The sequence below is a fragment of the Artemia sp. Qi Xiang Cuo genome, chromosome 5 (assembly GCF_049724085.1).
Source record: "Artemia sp. Qi Xiang Cuo chromosome 5, ASM4972408v1, whole genome shotgun sequence".
Classification (NCBI taxonomy): Eukaryota; Metazoa; Arthropoda; class Branchiopoda; order Anostraca; family Artemiidae; genus Artemia; species Artemia sp. Qi Xiang Cuo.
Genome location: NC_142798.1, coordinates 55,206,932 through 55,221,432, shown reverse-complemented (window position 1 = coordinate 55,221,432; position 14,501 = coordinate 55,206,932). Strand labels below are relative to the sequence as shown.

At 37.4% G+C, this 14,501-nt stretch overlaps 1 protein-coding gene across 1 annotated transcript in view; it reads right to left on the bottom strand.

The window, feature by feature from the left end:
• Positions 1 to 14,501, bottom strand: part of LOC148952287 (dynein regulatory complex protein 1-like) — a 130,935-nt gene that overhangs the window by 30,929 nt on the left and 85,505 nt on the right. The window contains exon 6 of the mRNA XM_089088914.1: positions 11,858 to 12,074. Within this exon, the coding sequence (XP_088945040.1) occupies positions 11,858 to 12,074 (217 nt within the window). The remainder of the gene's footprint in view (positions 1 to 11,857; positions 12,075 to 14,501) is intronic.

The following is a 14,501-nucleotide window of genomic DNA, read 5'->3' as shown; positions in this document are numbered from 1 at the left end:
TTCAAGTCATTGTAGAGAGGATCGGAAACGTTGGACATGAAAGTTACATAGAAATCATTATGCATTGTCAATATCTTCAACACCGATCCAAGAATCAAAATCAGAGTTGTATCCTAGCCAACGAACAAGTAACTGTTTCTTACCCCTGCGAGTACTAGTCTTTAAAATCTTTTCAATTTGATAAATTTCACTATTATTTTTAAATTTTTGCAATTCATAGTCATAAAAGCCGCGGAGAGTCTCTTCATCCTTGGTATCACGCAGGCGATAAGTTATGGGTTTAGTGTCTAGGAATTTTGCCACTTTAAAAAGTTCTGTGGACCACAAGTAATTCCCCTTTTCAAAAACATTAGTTGTTCTATTAATTCGAACAGTATCACCAACATTGAATTTATTTTTCTTCTTGACAATTGATTCATTGGAATACTGTTTAAGAAAAGTGTCAATTGTATCATGATCAGAATGATGAACTTCCGTTGGCGTAGAGTTGGACAATGATCGATGAAGTCGTTGATTATAAATTAACATGATTTTATTTAGATCATGAATAAAAGCCGATGTATTTTTCAATGTACAATATCTTGAAATTAAAAGTTGAATAGTTCTTATCAATTGTTCAGTCAATGCGGTGTTTATATGTCTGTGATTATGAATGAGCAGTGTACTATATATCTATTCTACTTTAGTAACCAGCGGATTAAGTAATTCACTACCGCGATCCATCAGAAGTTTTTTATATTAAACGTGTTCTAGAATACTTTCAATGGCCTGAGCAACTTCAAAACATCTCTTTGATCGTAATATAATTGCATATGAATAGCGATTATAAAACTGATTGCAATTAGAAAGTACTTGTATGGTCTATTGTGACGTCATTGAATCTCATCTAGAGTCATGAGATCTGCTTGCATTATATGCAATGGGTAAAAGGCTTTAGTTTTTCGCTATTGATTAGCACGAAGTCTAGAATTTCTGTGCAGAGTTTAACTGGATTCATTTTGTAGATAGTCTCGCACACTTTTAGTGCAAACACCCGTGACTTCGGAAAGAGTGGTGGGGGAGCTTAAACTCTCCGCCTCGCCAAAATTTTCATAAGCACCTTTAAGAAATTCAGACATTGTGAACGTAAACACGGTGTGTTACATCCACCACCATTTTGTATACGGGTGGTTGTTGGTGGAGGTGATGAAATTGAATTGATGCGCCTTTGACTGTGTCTATCTCTCATCGTCATGCTAGTATTTTCAAACAAGTATTTAAAATCTTCTTCTTCTTCATTTTTTTATGGTGTCAATGTTGATGACGATGCATGTTCATTTAATTTTTTTAGAATCTTTCTATTGATAATAAGACTTTTGTAAACGTATATTATATTTAAAAAATTGTATAGATGAGTGTCAAATGATAATAGTCCTTTACGATTTGTAACCATGTCATACATTAAATCAAGTAGATTATAGCTCTTGCGCTGAATTATAATCCCTTCCCCAATGCTCTCAACTTGAATGTGATCTTGACCACTTTCCAAGAGATAGGTTAGGAGTCGTGTTAGTTTTTAACGATATTATCGGGGCCATAGATTTCTAATTTACAATACAATTGAATCCAATTACTCCTTCTTTAATTGTGTTCCAGCAGCAGCCGACTCTCTAGGAGATGATTCATTTTTGTGATCAATACCAGCAGCAATGGGCTTCAATCGATAGGACTTGTGTTTGTCCACTCAGCGAAGTGCATCTTGAAGTAAAAGCAGTTTTTTATCATCCTGAATATTTTCATTGTCAAGGAATTTACTCAGATTGTTCTCAAAGTGTTCCACGGGTGATAGAGCAAGTTCTATTGGAGTCAATTTATAGGGTTTTGCCATCTAGAGAAAACTGTTTAGAAGTCCTGCAATTATTGGCAGTAAAAGTGTGAAAAAGCTACCGCCCGCCTGAAGAAGTCGTTTCCTTTTCAAATTCTTTCCTTTCTTTTTAGAGGCCAATGTACGTACAATGGAACGATGTTGCTTTGCCTGTTGTTCAAATACTTTTGGCTGTACAACCGCATCCTTGATCAAATGAGACAAATATTCGGGTGCTGCGTCAATGACATCACCGTTACCTCCATGTGCCAGCACGGACTACATAGTTGAAGGTACTTAAATGCGTGGAACTGACACCAAATGTGCCTTTTCAATCAGTGTCTTCAGGTGTCATGATAGCGACTAATAGGTCTTTTTAGTGTTCACAGGGAGATATACTGTAATTTCATGGTCGAAAATATCTGTGACTACACGCAGATCCTTGGGTGTATTTTGATTAAGATCCAATAGGATATAACCGTGGGGTTTATTAGTTGCCTGATTGTATGGTGAGAGCAGAAATTTAGGGGCACCTGGATAGATTTGTTTATTGAGGGTTATTAGCGAGCTAGAATCATCTGTATATGATATAGTAGTTGCAGCTCAAAGCAAGTAATCGCATACATTTGCTCTGATGAAAGAGGTTGTTTAGAACCAGATTAACGGAAATCTGTTCATGATGAGAGCGAACAGTGAACAGTTGCAGTATTTCCTGAGACCACTGTTCAATAGATTCAGCCAGATCGTCAATGATCAGCCAAGATTTTGGTTCAATAATGTTGAAAACATCAAGTCCCTGCATTAATTGTATATGCACCAAACCCGTGGTGGTAGCAATTGCTTTTATTTTATCGTATGACTCCTGCCAAATACTGTAACAATAGTAGATTTTTTTCGGCTTTTCAACAAACATTTTATCGCAATTTTTAATTATTTTAGTTAAGAGTGTTGTTTTGCCCGACATTGAGGGCCCACACAGAAACGATCTTAATGGTGTTTTAAATTGATACATGGTCCCTTCAACAGTTCACATGGACAACTAACTGTAGACCATGGCCGTCTAATGATTAAAATAATTTCCCCTACTACTCCGTTCAAGAAGAATAAGAAGAAGAAGACGAATAAAGAATCATATTTTCTTTTATTATATGCATAAAAAAAGTAACAATACATTGAAAAAAGCACATTAAACATGAAAAAAATGCACTTCTTTTAATTTATTTATACTAAAAGAAAATACAACACCTATATAGGCACACAGAAAAAACAAAATTAAATAAATACTTTTTTTTGTTTATTTATAGAAAAAAATACAACATTAGAATAAAGCACTTGAAATAATATCACTTTTTTTTTTAATTTGAATGAAACATTTACAAAAAAAATCTGCTCTAAGTCAAAAAAGAGATAACCTTGAAAGTGGCGGTGCGCCCCCCCCCGCTGGCGGCCACCCCCCCCCCCCCAAAGGCCGTGAGGCCCCCCCCAAAGGTTTTAGGAAATAATTTACAGGACTTTATTCAAACCGAGACTTTCCCTATGGATAACACATTTGACCTGGTGTGAATTAAATAGTGACCAATGAGGAGAGTTGTCACACCGCCTCGCCAAACATAGACTTTGTTAGAAAGGATAATCATGACAATTTTTTCTACATTTATAGTAAAGTTCTTATAGTTGATAGAGCAAATTGCCAGAAATTTGCCTCGTGGAATTTTATTTTGAACAATACAATTCCTATAGATGTCCATGTCGAAATTCTTATCCACATAGCGCGTGGGTACTCCTTTGCAACGTTTCTTGATTTCCTCGTCGTTTGTCTGTATAAAGTACACCTTCGGACTTACAAACATACCACGGGAAATCATGTCGCTTCCCGTTTCTGATTTAAAAAATAAAAGCTGATTTGGTGCCCGACGTTTCACTAGCTCCCTTCCGTTTCACTAGCTTCCGGCCACTGTACCCTAGCCACATTGTAGTAGAATTCCAACATGAGCTTTTTAGAGATCTCCAAGATCGCACTGCATGTCCGGGCCAATGATTGTGAAGGAAGTGTAATTTGGATCGGCAATAATTCGAGCACATTGTTCGGGATCAACTACGATGTCACAATGGTTCCTAGTGCGAACACACACACATTTCGCCAAAAGCTCAATTAACAACAAGCTTTTAAATTTCTTGATCGGTTTCAGCTCTCCGCTTTAGAAAGTTTGTTGACCAAAGTGTCTACAAACGTTTTCAGATAGGGTTTTTGACTAAACTGGAGTGATCTTTGACGTTGAAACCGTTGTTGCACATCCATTTTAAAGTTATATGATGTACAACTATGTTTTTTTTCGGCAGAAGGTCAACAATAAGTTTTTGTTTTGAAGGTGTCCTATGCGATCCGTCCTATTCGACTAAACTCATATTGTGGAAGCTAAAAGAGTTCCAAGTGACAAGTCTATTGATAAGTGGGACAACAAAATCCTTTCCTGAATCCAGAAGTTCAACTGGTATTTCTCCATCGATTTCAAAAAACCCTCCAACTGGTCCATTCTTCTCAATGCTGTCAATGTTAGGGAAATTGGGAGCTTGAGGGTCATTGAGCCATTTGTAGTCACCGCAAGGTAGCGCATAATGGGACATGGAATTCATATCAAGGAAAACTGCATCCGATTTTGTCCCCGTCTTCTCTCCTGTTGGATCAGTTTCCAAGATACGATCCCCGTGAAAAAAAAAATCCACCCCTCACTGACCTTTCGATGAACAAGTACTGATCAATATTCGTGATTAGACAAATTTTTCCCTCAAACATTTTTAGGATTAGGTCCATCACTTGTTGAGGAAATGAAAAAAAATAACCCAAATCAAGATTGAATACTCCAAAGATGTTGTCCGTATTTTTACACATAATTTCTAACATAGTTAACACGTCACTCGACAAATACAGCTTGCAGTACTCAAACCCATTTTTACACCCTCCCTCTGCCCAAACTTTTGTAGCAAAACTGTATTCATCGGGGGTGCCCCAACGATCGTGCAGACTATCGTAAAATGATTCAATCGGAGGAATAGTTTCCTCGGCGAATCTCGACACGGAATAATAAAATTCATAAGTATTAATGTCCTTGACCGTCAGCAAATCATATACATCATTTGGAAATCGTTGCTTGAGAAAGGGGAAAGCGTCGTAGCTATGATCGTTTTTCTGTACCTAAATAAATTCACTGAACGATTTAGGGAAAAAACTGTAGGAATCTAAAAAGCGAATTTTATTCGTGTACTCAACGTCGGCTTCAACAAATTTCCACATAAATTCCAAAACAAGCAACTTTTCCGATGATTTAGGTATGATTTTGTAGGAAAAGCTGTCTATCACCCATGCATCATCCGCTGTTCTATTTCTTTGAAGATGCGCCAATGCTGGTAGCACATACTTCAGATCGTAGTTAGCGTTATGTATAGGAACCGGAAGAAAAAGCTACTGTTTAATTTTTAAATTATATGAATTCTGAGTCCACCCCCAAAAGTTACCTTTTCCCGTTGAATTGGGATCAATAAGGTGGTCATGATCCTTGAACGCGACTTTCTGAGCAAGATCATCCCTACAAACCCAGCAAATTGTCCCGTTTTCTAACGCCAGTTGCTCTTTATCTGATAATATCATTGGGTGGTTGGTTTGACGCGATCATGATATTGTACCATTTTCTGTTTATATTAAATATTCCATTACCTGTTCTATAATACCCTACTCATTCATAGCCAAAAAAAACTCTTCCAACAGCATTTTATGGTTGGGATTTTAACGGGCGTGCGCTTAGGAACACGCAACTAGTTTGTGTTCCTTGACTATACTTGACCATGATGGGTCAGATACCTCCACCAGTCTTGATTCACAATCCAAAGACACTTTATCAGCTTGTAGCTGGAAATTTTGGAAATTTTTAAATTGTAAAGTGTAATTGCCTTCTGCCGGCATTTCAATTCGTTGATTCCCATGAATTTTGCAATGGTTCATGTGATCTGAGAATGTTCTCTCAGATGTGAATGGGGAAAGGCACATGGGGCAATAGAAACGTTCCCCTTTCTTCACGCCTTGAGATAAGAGTCGACTTATTGCTGTAACAGGAAAAAATGACCGTAGGAATTTACATCTTTGGGAGTTTCGTAAATAACCCAAACCCAATTTTTAACATTATCTACTGAAGGTGTCCTCACTGAATACAAAGCCTTTTTTTATTTGGTTTCTTTCCCCCATCTAAAAGTTTCGTGTCATACTGGAGAACAAGCCCCCCCAACCCAAGATTTTTATTTGCTTTTTCAAATAAGGTTATTTCTTTCAAGGACACCGGATACTTCCCCTCTAAACAATCAAAATTTACTTTAGGGAAATTTTCTCCACCGTTACGTGGAAGTCTGTCAATAATTTTCATTGACGATTTATTTTTTAATGTTTTATGGGCTGCTGCTAAAACTGCATATTTAAAGCATTGCAGCCCCGTTTCAAACTTGAAACCCTGAACCCCTCCTGTAGCCGATAAATCTGGGTGGCATTTTATTCTTTTACACGCTCCCCTTAAAATAATTTTTTTAAATCTACTGAGATTCAGATCCATGTGTTCAATGTATAAAATTGTGAAGCCAGTTCCCCTCTCATTAAAAGGGTCCAAGGTTGATATTAATTTATTCACCCAGTTGAAAAAGTTATCTTCAAGTTCATTTAGACCTGGGTAAAAAGTCTGGTTACCAGTTGAAAAATCAAAATAAAAAATATTCCCAGATGTTCCCTTTTGTAAATTAACTTTTTGATTCACTGATGCTTTAACTCCCCCTTGACCCCCCCCCCCATTTCTGAATTCTGAATCTCAATTTGCGCTCTAATTCTGTAGATGTAGCTATGGAGAACATTCACGGGGTCTGTTAAAATAATGCTCCCGTCAACCGCGTTTTCCTCAGGAGGGTTAAAATCTACACTATATGTTTGTTTGTGACTTAGAACAGATTATAACAAATAAAATTCACGTAATTCCGGGGACATATCACTATTTTCATGTCCTGCACCTATTTGTACAGGATCCTATTCACTAATAGTAAAGTTGTCGTCAAAAGTGTCCCCGGGAAAATTAGGACCAACAATTTGCATTGTTGTTGCTGTATCATTAAGCGGAATGGTGGGGGGCGACGTAGAATCGTCAATACCCCCCGTCTGTTCAACTACAATGGTTGGAGATGACATGAGGCTTCCAAGTACATATTCCAAAGTGTTTGGGGACAATTGATCGAGCCAGCCTGTATTGTCCTGTGGTGTAATTTCTTTATGAGGATCCGGTTCAGTTGCACTAGTAACATCGCCTAAATGTTCATGCATAAATCTATCTACCCAGTCCGGATCCTTTGACTTGTCGGTATCACAAGTTAAATCATCTGAGCTAGCAAATTCCCCAAAAACATTATTAAAGAAAACCCCACGTCATTCCAAATTATCTACAACTAACATAGGTTCGTGTCTGAACTCCAGTTGAAGTGATATTATTGGTCCAGTAAATACCGTTGTTTCATCATCCAATGTCAGTGCTATTTCATTTATCTGTAGAAAAAAGATTTTATTTTCTATATGAAATAAGCATTATTTCATAAAGTTGAAAAAAAAATCATGTTCATTTTTCATAGTCATTGTCCCGCCACCTGAACAATTAACCGGGAGCTTCCTTCGGGGTTGGGGTAGGAGGATCGGAGCCCTTTCGAGTTGGTGTAGACGACTTCAAAACACTCATCAAATAGAACTTGTGTATTATAACGACCCTAGAGTTTCAGCCTCAAATACTTTTCGAAAACATATTCTAAAATCATCTTTTAAAATGTCTCTAACTGTTTCGCCGAAATAATTGCCTAAAATGTCCAAAACGGTTTCGCCCAAATAATGTTTTTGACATCACTGCGTTGTCACATTTGAAATAATTAAGAACCCCTTTTCTCGCGTTAATATCTCTTCATCTAAGAACTTTGGCCTTTGGGGAAATTTGGGGACCGGGAGCTTCCTTCGGGGTTGGGGTAGGAGGATCGGAGCCCTTTCGAGTTGGGGTAGAGGACTTCACAACACTGTTCAAATAGAACTTGTGTTGTATAACGACCCTAGAGTTTCAGCCTCAAATCCTTTTCGAAAACATCTTCTAAACTCATCTTTTAAAATATCTCTAACTTTTTCGCTGAAATAAGTACCTAAAATTTCCAAAACAGTTTCGCCCAAATAATGTTTTGACATCACTGCGTTGTCACATTTGAACTAATTAAGAAGCCCTTGTCCAGCGTTAATATCTCTTCGTCTAAGATAAAAACATCGGGTTATTTGAAACCCACTTTTTAACGAGCGATTAACGTTCATTTTATACCTGTCAGATTAATATTCAAATTTTCAACCTTTCCGATGGGTTATTTTGATAAAGGATTAAATAGACGCAAAGCTAAGTGCAAGAAATATCCCAGTTTAAAAATGTTTGTGCAACAGCCAACTGTGAAATAGTGGTTTTTTGTTTATATAGAGTTTGTTTAATGAAATAATGGATTTTTGAATTAGAAAACATCTTGCTTAAAAGAGAAATTACAGGTAAGGTTTATAAATCTATAGAAAAGTAGGATAAGCTATTTGCTACTTCTGTGTTATAACCACTCTTTTATATACTACTAATTTGGTTAGTGGTAATGAAAGAAAATGAAATATGATTATTATAGAATAGTTTAGAAACAAATTTAATTTTAGTTTTACTCGTCAAAAATTAGACGCTTGGGAAAATTTGCCTTATTTTTTAAAATGCGGAAAGAAAAAAAAATATATACATTTACAAATTCTGACTGCACTTGTATATCTGAAGTTCCTGGTAAAGCATGGATAGGAGTGTCCTCCCGATCTTGACCAGATGAGGCTGAAGCATTATATGAAAGCATCTATTCCCTTTTAAATTTTCTACCGGGTTGCATAGTGGTCTGTATAGAGCTGGCACTTGAATTGATTGAATTTAATGGTTCGATTATCCTGTCTCGGCGTTGTTCTGGGCTTCATCCGACTTTGCACGCTTTTGTTGCGATGGTTGATCAATAGCATTCTAAAATAGCAATCATTTTCAATTTTCAAACTATTTAGCTTACGGGAGGGTACTACCCCTTCAATATCACTATCAAACCCCCAAAAGTTGTAAAAATGACACAACTTAATTAGCTAGCTCAATTCTTACTTATTCAGAATATTAATGGAGGGCATTGGGCCTACAATTCCATAGTATCAAACACAAAAATTTGACAATTATAGATTTTGTTTTTATGCAAAGCTATTAAAACTTATATACCTAAATTACGAATTACTTAAAATCACAGAAAAAGGAAGAAAAAGACTCCTGGACATAGCCTAAACTAAAAATTATTAAGTATATAAAGGGTTCGCCTTCTAGCCTATACGCTTAAGTTTTTTTTTTAGCACTTTCAAAAGAGGTACCTATTCTAATTAACCAACCTTTGTGATTCAAGAGTTTGTGATTCGAACAAAATTCGAAATTTAGTGTAAAGAGCATGATATTGACGAGAGGGGCGACCTTTCATATCTGCTGAAACTAATATGCAAATTCTATTTTAATTTTTCATACACAATGAGCCAAAATCAAAGTCAACCCGCCTCTTTTTTTTTTTGAATATTTACTAAAATTGAAATACACGGACTGTTTAATTAAAATTTAAAAGAAGGAAGCTTTTTGAAAGAGGTAACAGCGCGATGAAAAATAAGCGTAAGTAAGGAAGGTAAAGGAAATTCTTCCTTAACTTAATGGCGAGACAAAAAATAGATTTCTTTTTATTATAATATAAGAAAATTTTACTCACCAGAAGTCGCTTAGAATATTCCATATCTCTATCAATGTAAATGATTGCAAAATATAGATACTGTTTGAATGAATGAACTATTCAAGCTGTAGACAATTCTATTCTGAAACTTGAATATATACAAAAAAAATAATTGAATATATTGGCAGCTGAAGAAGACGCGCCGGTTTTCTGACATGGATTTACCCTAACAGATATGTATACAATATATATATATCATGAAGTAGAAATCCAGTCTATGTAAATTATGTCAGAAAACTTGTCCTTCATAATATATTATGCAATTCCCAACTAGCACAAGATAGTAGTTTGTATAGCTTCTATAGAAGTATAATGCCATGTGATGAAGCTCTGAATCTCTTTGAAAAGGTGTAGAGCTTCTATAGAATAACGTTGAAATTGCTATGGCAGTACGCAAATAGCATGGTACTATAACTGCAAGTAAATAGCATGGTCCTATACCTGCAAGCAAATAGCATGGCAATTGCTATACCTGCAAGCAAATAGCATGGTCCTATAGCTGCAAGCAAATAGCATGGTCCTATACAGGCAAGCAAATAACATGGGAATTCCTATACAGGCAAGCAAAGTATAATGTAACATACTACTTTTGTAGCGCTCTATCTATTAGTGCTTTAGAAATATTTAAAAAGCTTCTTAAGTAGAATTTTAGAAATTTTTGAGTTTTGGGGAGGGGGATTTCAAAAACATCTTCACATGACATAACTTGTCTTCTAAAGTCAATTCTGATGTTTGTAGCACTATCAATTAGTGCTTCAGAAATATTTAAAAAGCTTCATGAGCGCATGGACCTTTAAAAATAAAAACATCTTCTTATAACACAATTTGTCCTCTAAAAACAATTTGGATTTTTTTTTTACTGGTCTATCTCTTGTCAAATCCTTTCCCTAACTAATACAGTTTAAATGGCTTATCAACACAGAGTTGTCTTCTACCCCATGGCACCTACATGCTGCCCTTAAAGGGGTTATGATAAGCAAAGTTGTGACACCACAAACGGGTTCCATAAGCAATGTCAGCTAGATAGTAAATAAGTTAAAGGGATGGACTGTTAAATGAAAATAGGAGTTTGGAATATATTTTAATGAACAAGGTTAAAAGCTGAAGTTATGTAAGGTAAGCAGTGATTTATAATTATGATAGTAATATAGGATGGAATGTGAGCTAAAATAACTAGTAATGTGCAGTAATTTACCATTATATAGAGGGGGGAGGAGTGGAGGTAGGTACCTCAAAGTACCTTCCCGGGACATACCTTATGTCCCGGGAAGGTACTTCCCGGGACATACCGGGGCATGTAGATCCATCCCTGAAAGTTTCATTTTCCTAACCCAACCCCTTTCCAAGATAGACAAAAGTAACTAAAGTAGAATTTTACCCTAATTTTTGTTTTGGGTGTGCCTAAGCCAAAATATACTTAAACAATACATTTGGGAAAATTCGCTAGGCTTATGCCTAGTTTAAATACTTGGTAGTTAAAGCTTACAAGATACACTACATAATTTGTAAAATACATAATTATTTGGAACGTTGAATGTTTATAAGAGTTGACAGATTATATGACTCATTAAGAAATGAAGTATTAAATAAAAATTTGGGTACTAAGGTGAAAATTTCATTGAATGTCTAGGGGGATGTTAAGTTAAAGCAAAACACATCATGTGCATTCAGGTTGGCAAAATGGCGTATCCGTATTATTTCAGAAACCGCTTAGAATATTAAGTTGAGACAGGTTGGCAAAATGGCGCATCAACAATATTTCAGGAACCGCTCAGAATACTAAGTTGAGATTCTTAGGAAATGTTAAGAGGGACTTTGAACTAACAAAAAGTCACTTTTTGCAAACTTCTATTACTACTACTTCTGCTACCGAGGCTACGGGTATTAAGGTAAAAATTTCAGCGAATGTGTAAGTGGATGTTGAACTAAATCAAAACACACTATATGAGTGTCGGTTGTCAAAAGAGGTTAGCAGTAATATGTCAGGAACAGCTTTGATATTAAGTTCGGATTTCGAGGGTATGTTGAGAGGCATTTTGAATTAAATAACGGCACTAAGTACATGCTACTACTACTACTTCTACTGCTAGTTTCTTCAAATATAAGCTAAACCGTAAAATGAACCTTATGAGTAGGGTCTTGACCTACCTCATTTCGCTTTCTGTTCGCTTCTTTATCCAGCAAGCTCCATAAATCGTAAAATTTTCCGGACTTATCTTGACAAAGAGACCAGTACCGATCCTCCGCCATGGCAAGGGATATGCGCAATGACTCCACTTCTTTTTCTAATTGAAGTTCTCTTTTATCACTACCCTGTGTCAGCTTCTCGTATTCTCTTTGATATTGCGATCGCTGTGAACTGAGCCTATCAAAAAGGGGAGAAAAGAAACTGTTATTAAATAGTCAAGTCATTAAATAATTTTCTAAGAGCGCTATGCCATTGTCGTAGTCATTTTTTGCATATTCATTTACAGATAAGAAAACCGCTGTTCCAAACATCCATCAATTCTAATTTCAAGAAATTGTGAACTGAACTCAGAAACAGTGAACTGTATTTTACTGAGCTCAGAAACAGCAAATATTTTAACTTTTCAACATCTATATAGATATAGACTTACTTTGACTTATGTCCCATCCGTCCTTGAAGGTCGTTATGGGGGCTCTTCTTTAACCAGTTCATTGATATGCCTCCTGTAGGTGCTTCTGTTGGCGGCCAGGCGGCAAAGTTGTGACAGGTTGTAGGGTGAGAACTTCCCCTTTCATTTCTTCGAGGGGAACCTGTGGGGCGAGAACAATGTACTCGTCCAGCGAAGGCTATCTTCAAGAGGCAAGTGGTAGTTACGCGTTGGATATATCCAAGCCCTTTCCGTTATTTTAAGTTTATTTTGTACAGTATTGTAAATATGAGCTTTAGAATATGGAGAAGCTTGGAGTTGGAGATTCTGTCGTGGTAGGTGTTACCAACGATGCGTCGTAGGGATTTGGTTTCAAAGGCAGCTAGGCGGCATTGCTCGTCTGTTTTAAGCTTCCAGGATTCACAGCCATAGATGGCGATCGGAATAATGAGGGAGTAGAAGAGTCTCGTTTTGAGAGTTGTTGTTAAGTTCTTATTCCTCCAGATGGGCATCAGAGCTTTAAAACTGAAGTTCGCAAGTGTCAGGCGTCTCTTCATGTCTTTGAGTTGTTTGTTATCAGAAGTAAGTAAGCTCCCAAGGTAGGTGAATCCTTCCACCCACTCAATGGTATCTTCACCAAGCTGAAGGCTGAGATTTACCTGTGAATCGAACTTGCGTGAGGAAAGCATGGCTTTCGTTTTGAGGTGTTGATGGCCATCCCGAAGAGGTTGTTGGACGAGTGAACGCTGTTAGCCTGAGATTGTAGATCTTGAAGGGACTCGGCTCTTAGGTCTATGTCATCAGTATATGCTAGTTTGTCTATCACCACACCTCCGACAAGGGCTTCGGGTGGGTTGTCTGTGAGTGAAAGGGCTGCAGTTAGGAAGAGATTGAGCAGCTCCGGTGATATTAGGCAACCTTGAAGTACTCCGGTAGAGGTTTAGAAGCTCTCGGTAAGTCCTTCTCCAGTCATGACGCGGCTACTGAACTTCTTATACATGTCTTTCATCAGCGATATCAGGTTGGATGGGATGCCAAAGTGAAGAAGGATGTGCCATAGACCTTCTCTCTATATCCGATCGAAAGCTTGTTTAAAGTCTATGAAAAGGTGGTAGATGCTGCGGCCAAGTTCGCTATACTTTTCCATGATCTGCCGAGCAGTGAATATCTGACCAATTTTTGATCTATTAGGTCGGAAGTCGGCTTGGTATTCCGGAATGACCATTGAGGAAATGGCTCGTATACGCCCGAGCATGACTCTTGTGAGAATTTTTCCTGCGTGACTGGTAAGACTTATTGGGCGGTAGTTGTCGCATACAGCTTTAGAGCCTTTCTTATGCTGGGGAACTATCGTGGCTTAGCACCAGGGTGAGGGGGAGTGACCTTTTTCCCAAGCAGCTATGGCAATTTTATGGTAAAGGTCAAGGAGTGGTCTGCTGTTTACTTTCAGTAGTTCAGGCGGGATTCCATTGGGGCTGGCAGCTTTGTTTGTTCTCAAGTCTCTGATAGCTGCTTCTATTTCAGAGTGAATAGAGGGAGGACTTGGATCTGTAGAGGTTATGGGGAAAGTGTCGAGATTTGTTGGGTCTGGGTGGATGTCCAGATTCAGTTTATTTTTAAAATGTATTTTCCATCGAGAGCGGATTCTGTCTGTGGATTGTATTTGGTTTCCATGTTCGTCGAGAAGGGAACACGCTTTGATGTCCTTCTTTTTGGCCAATTCCCGCACTCTTCTATACATGTAGTGGGGGTCTCCTTTCTTGAAGGCCGATTCACATTGATCACACGTTTCTTTAATAAAAGCACAATGAGCACGTCTGATGGTTTTCTCAACTGCTCGTTTGAGTTGCTTGTATCGGTCCCTACTTTCTTTATCTTGCTTGTTCGTGAATTGGCGCTTTTCGTCGCAGAGGGAGATGATCTCGTCTGTTATCCAAGGTTTCTGATTGGTTTTTTGGGTACCCAGTGTGGAATGAGCGACATCATATATGATATTTGTGCTGCTAGTCACCAGGTTGTCAATATCTTCCTTAGACAGGATAGGTGGGGGGGTGGACGTGAGCTCCGAAATTTTCTCGAATAGAATGGTTATATAGATTACACGTGTGTTCTCGTCTTTGAGTAGATCTACTAGAAATTTAGGGGTTTTCTTAGACAACTTTGATACTGTTTTAAGT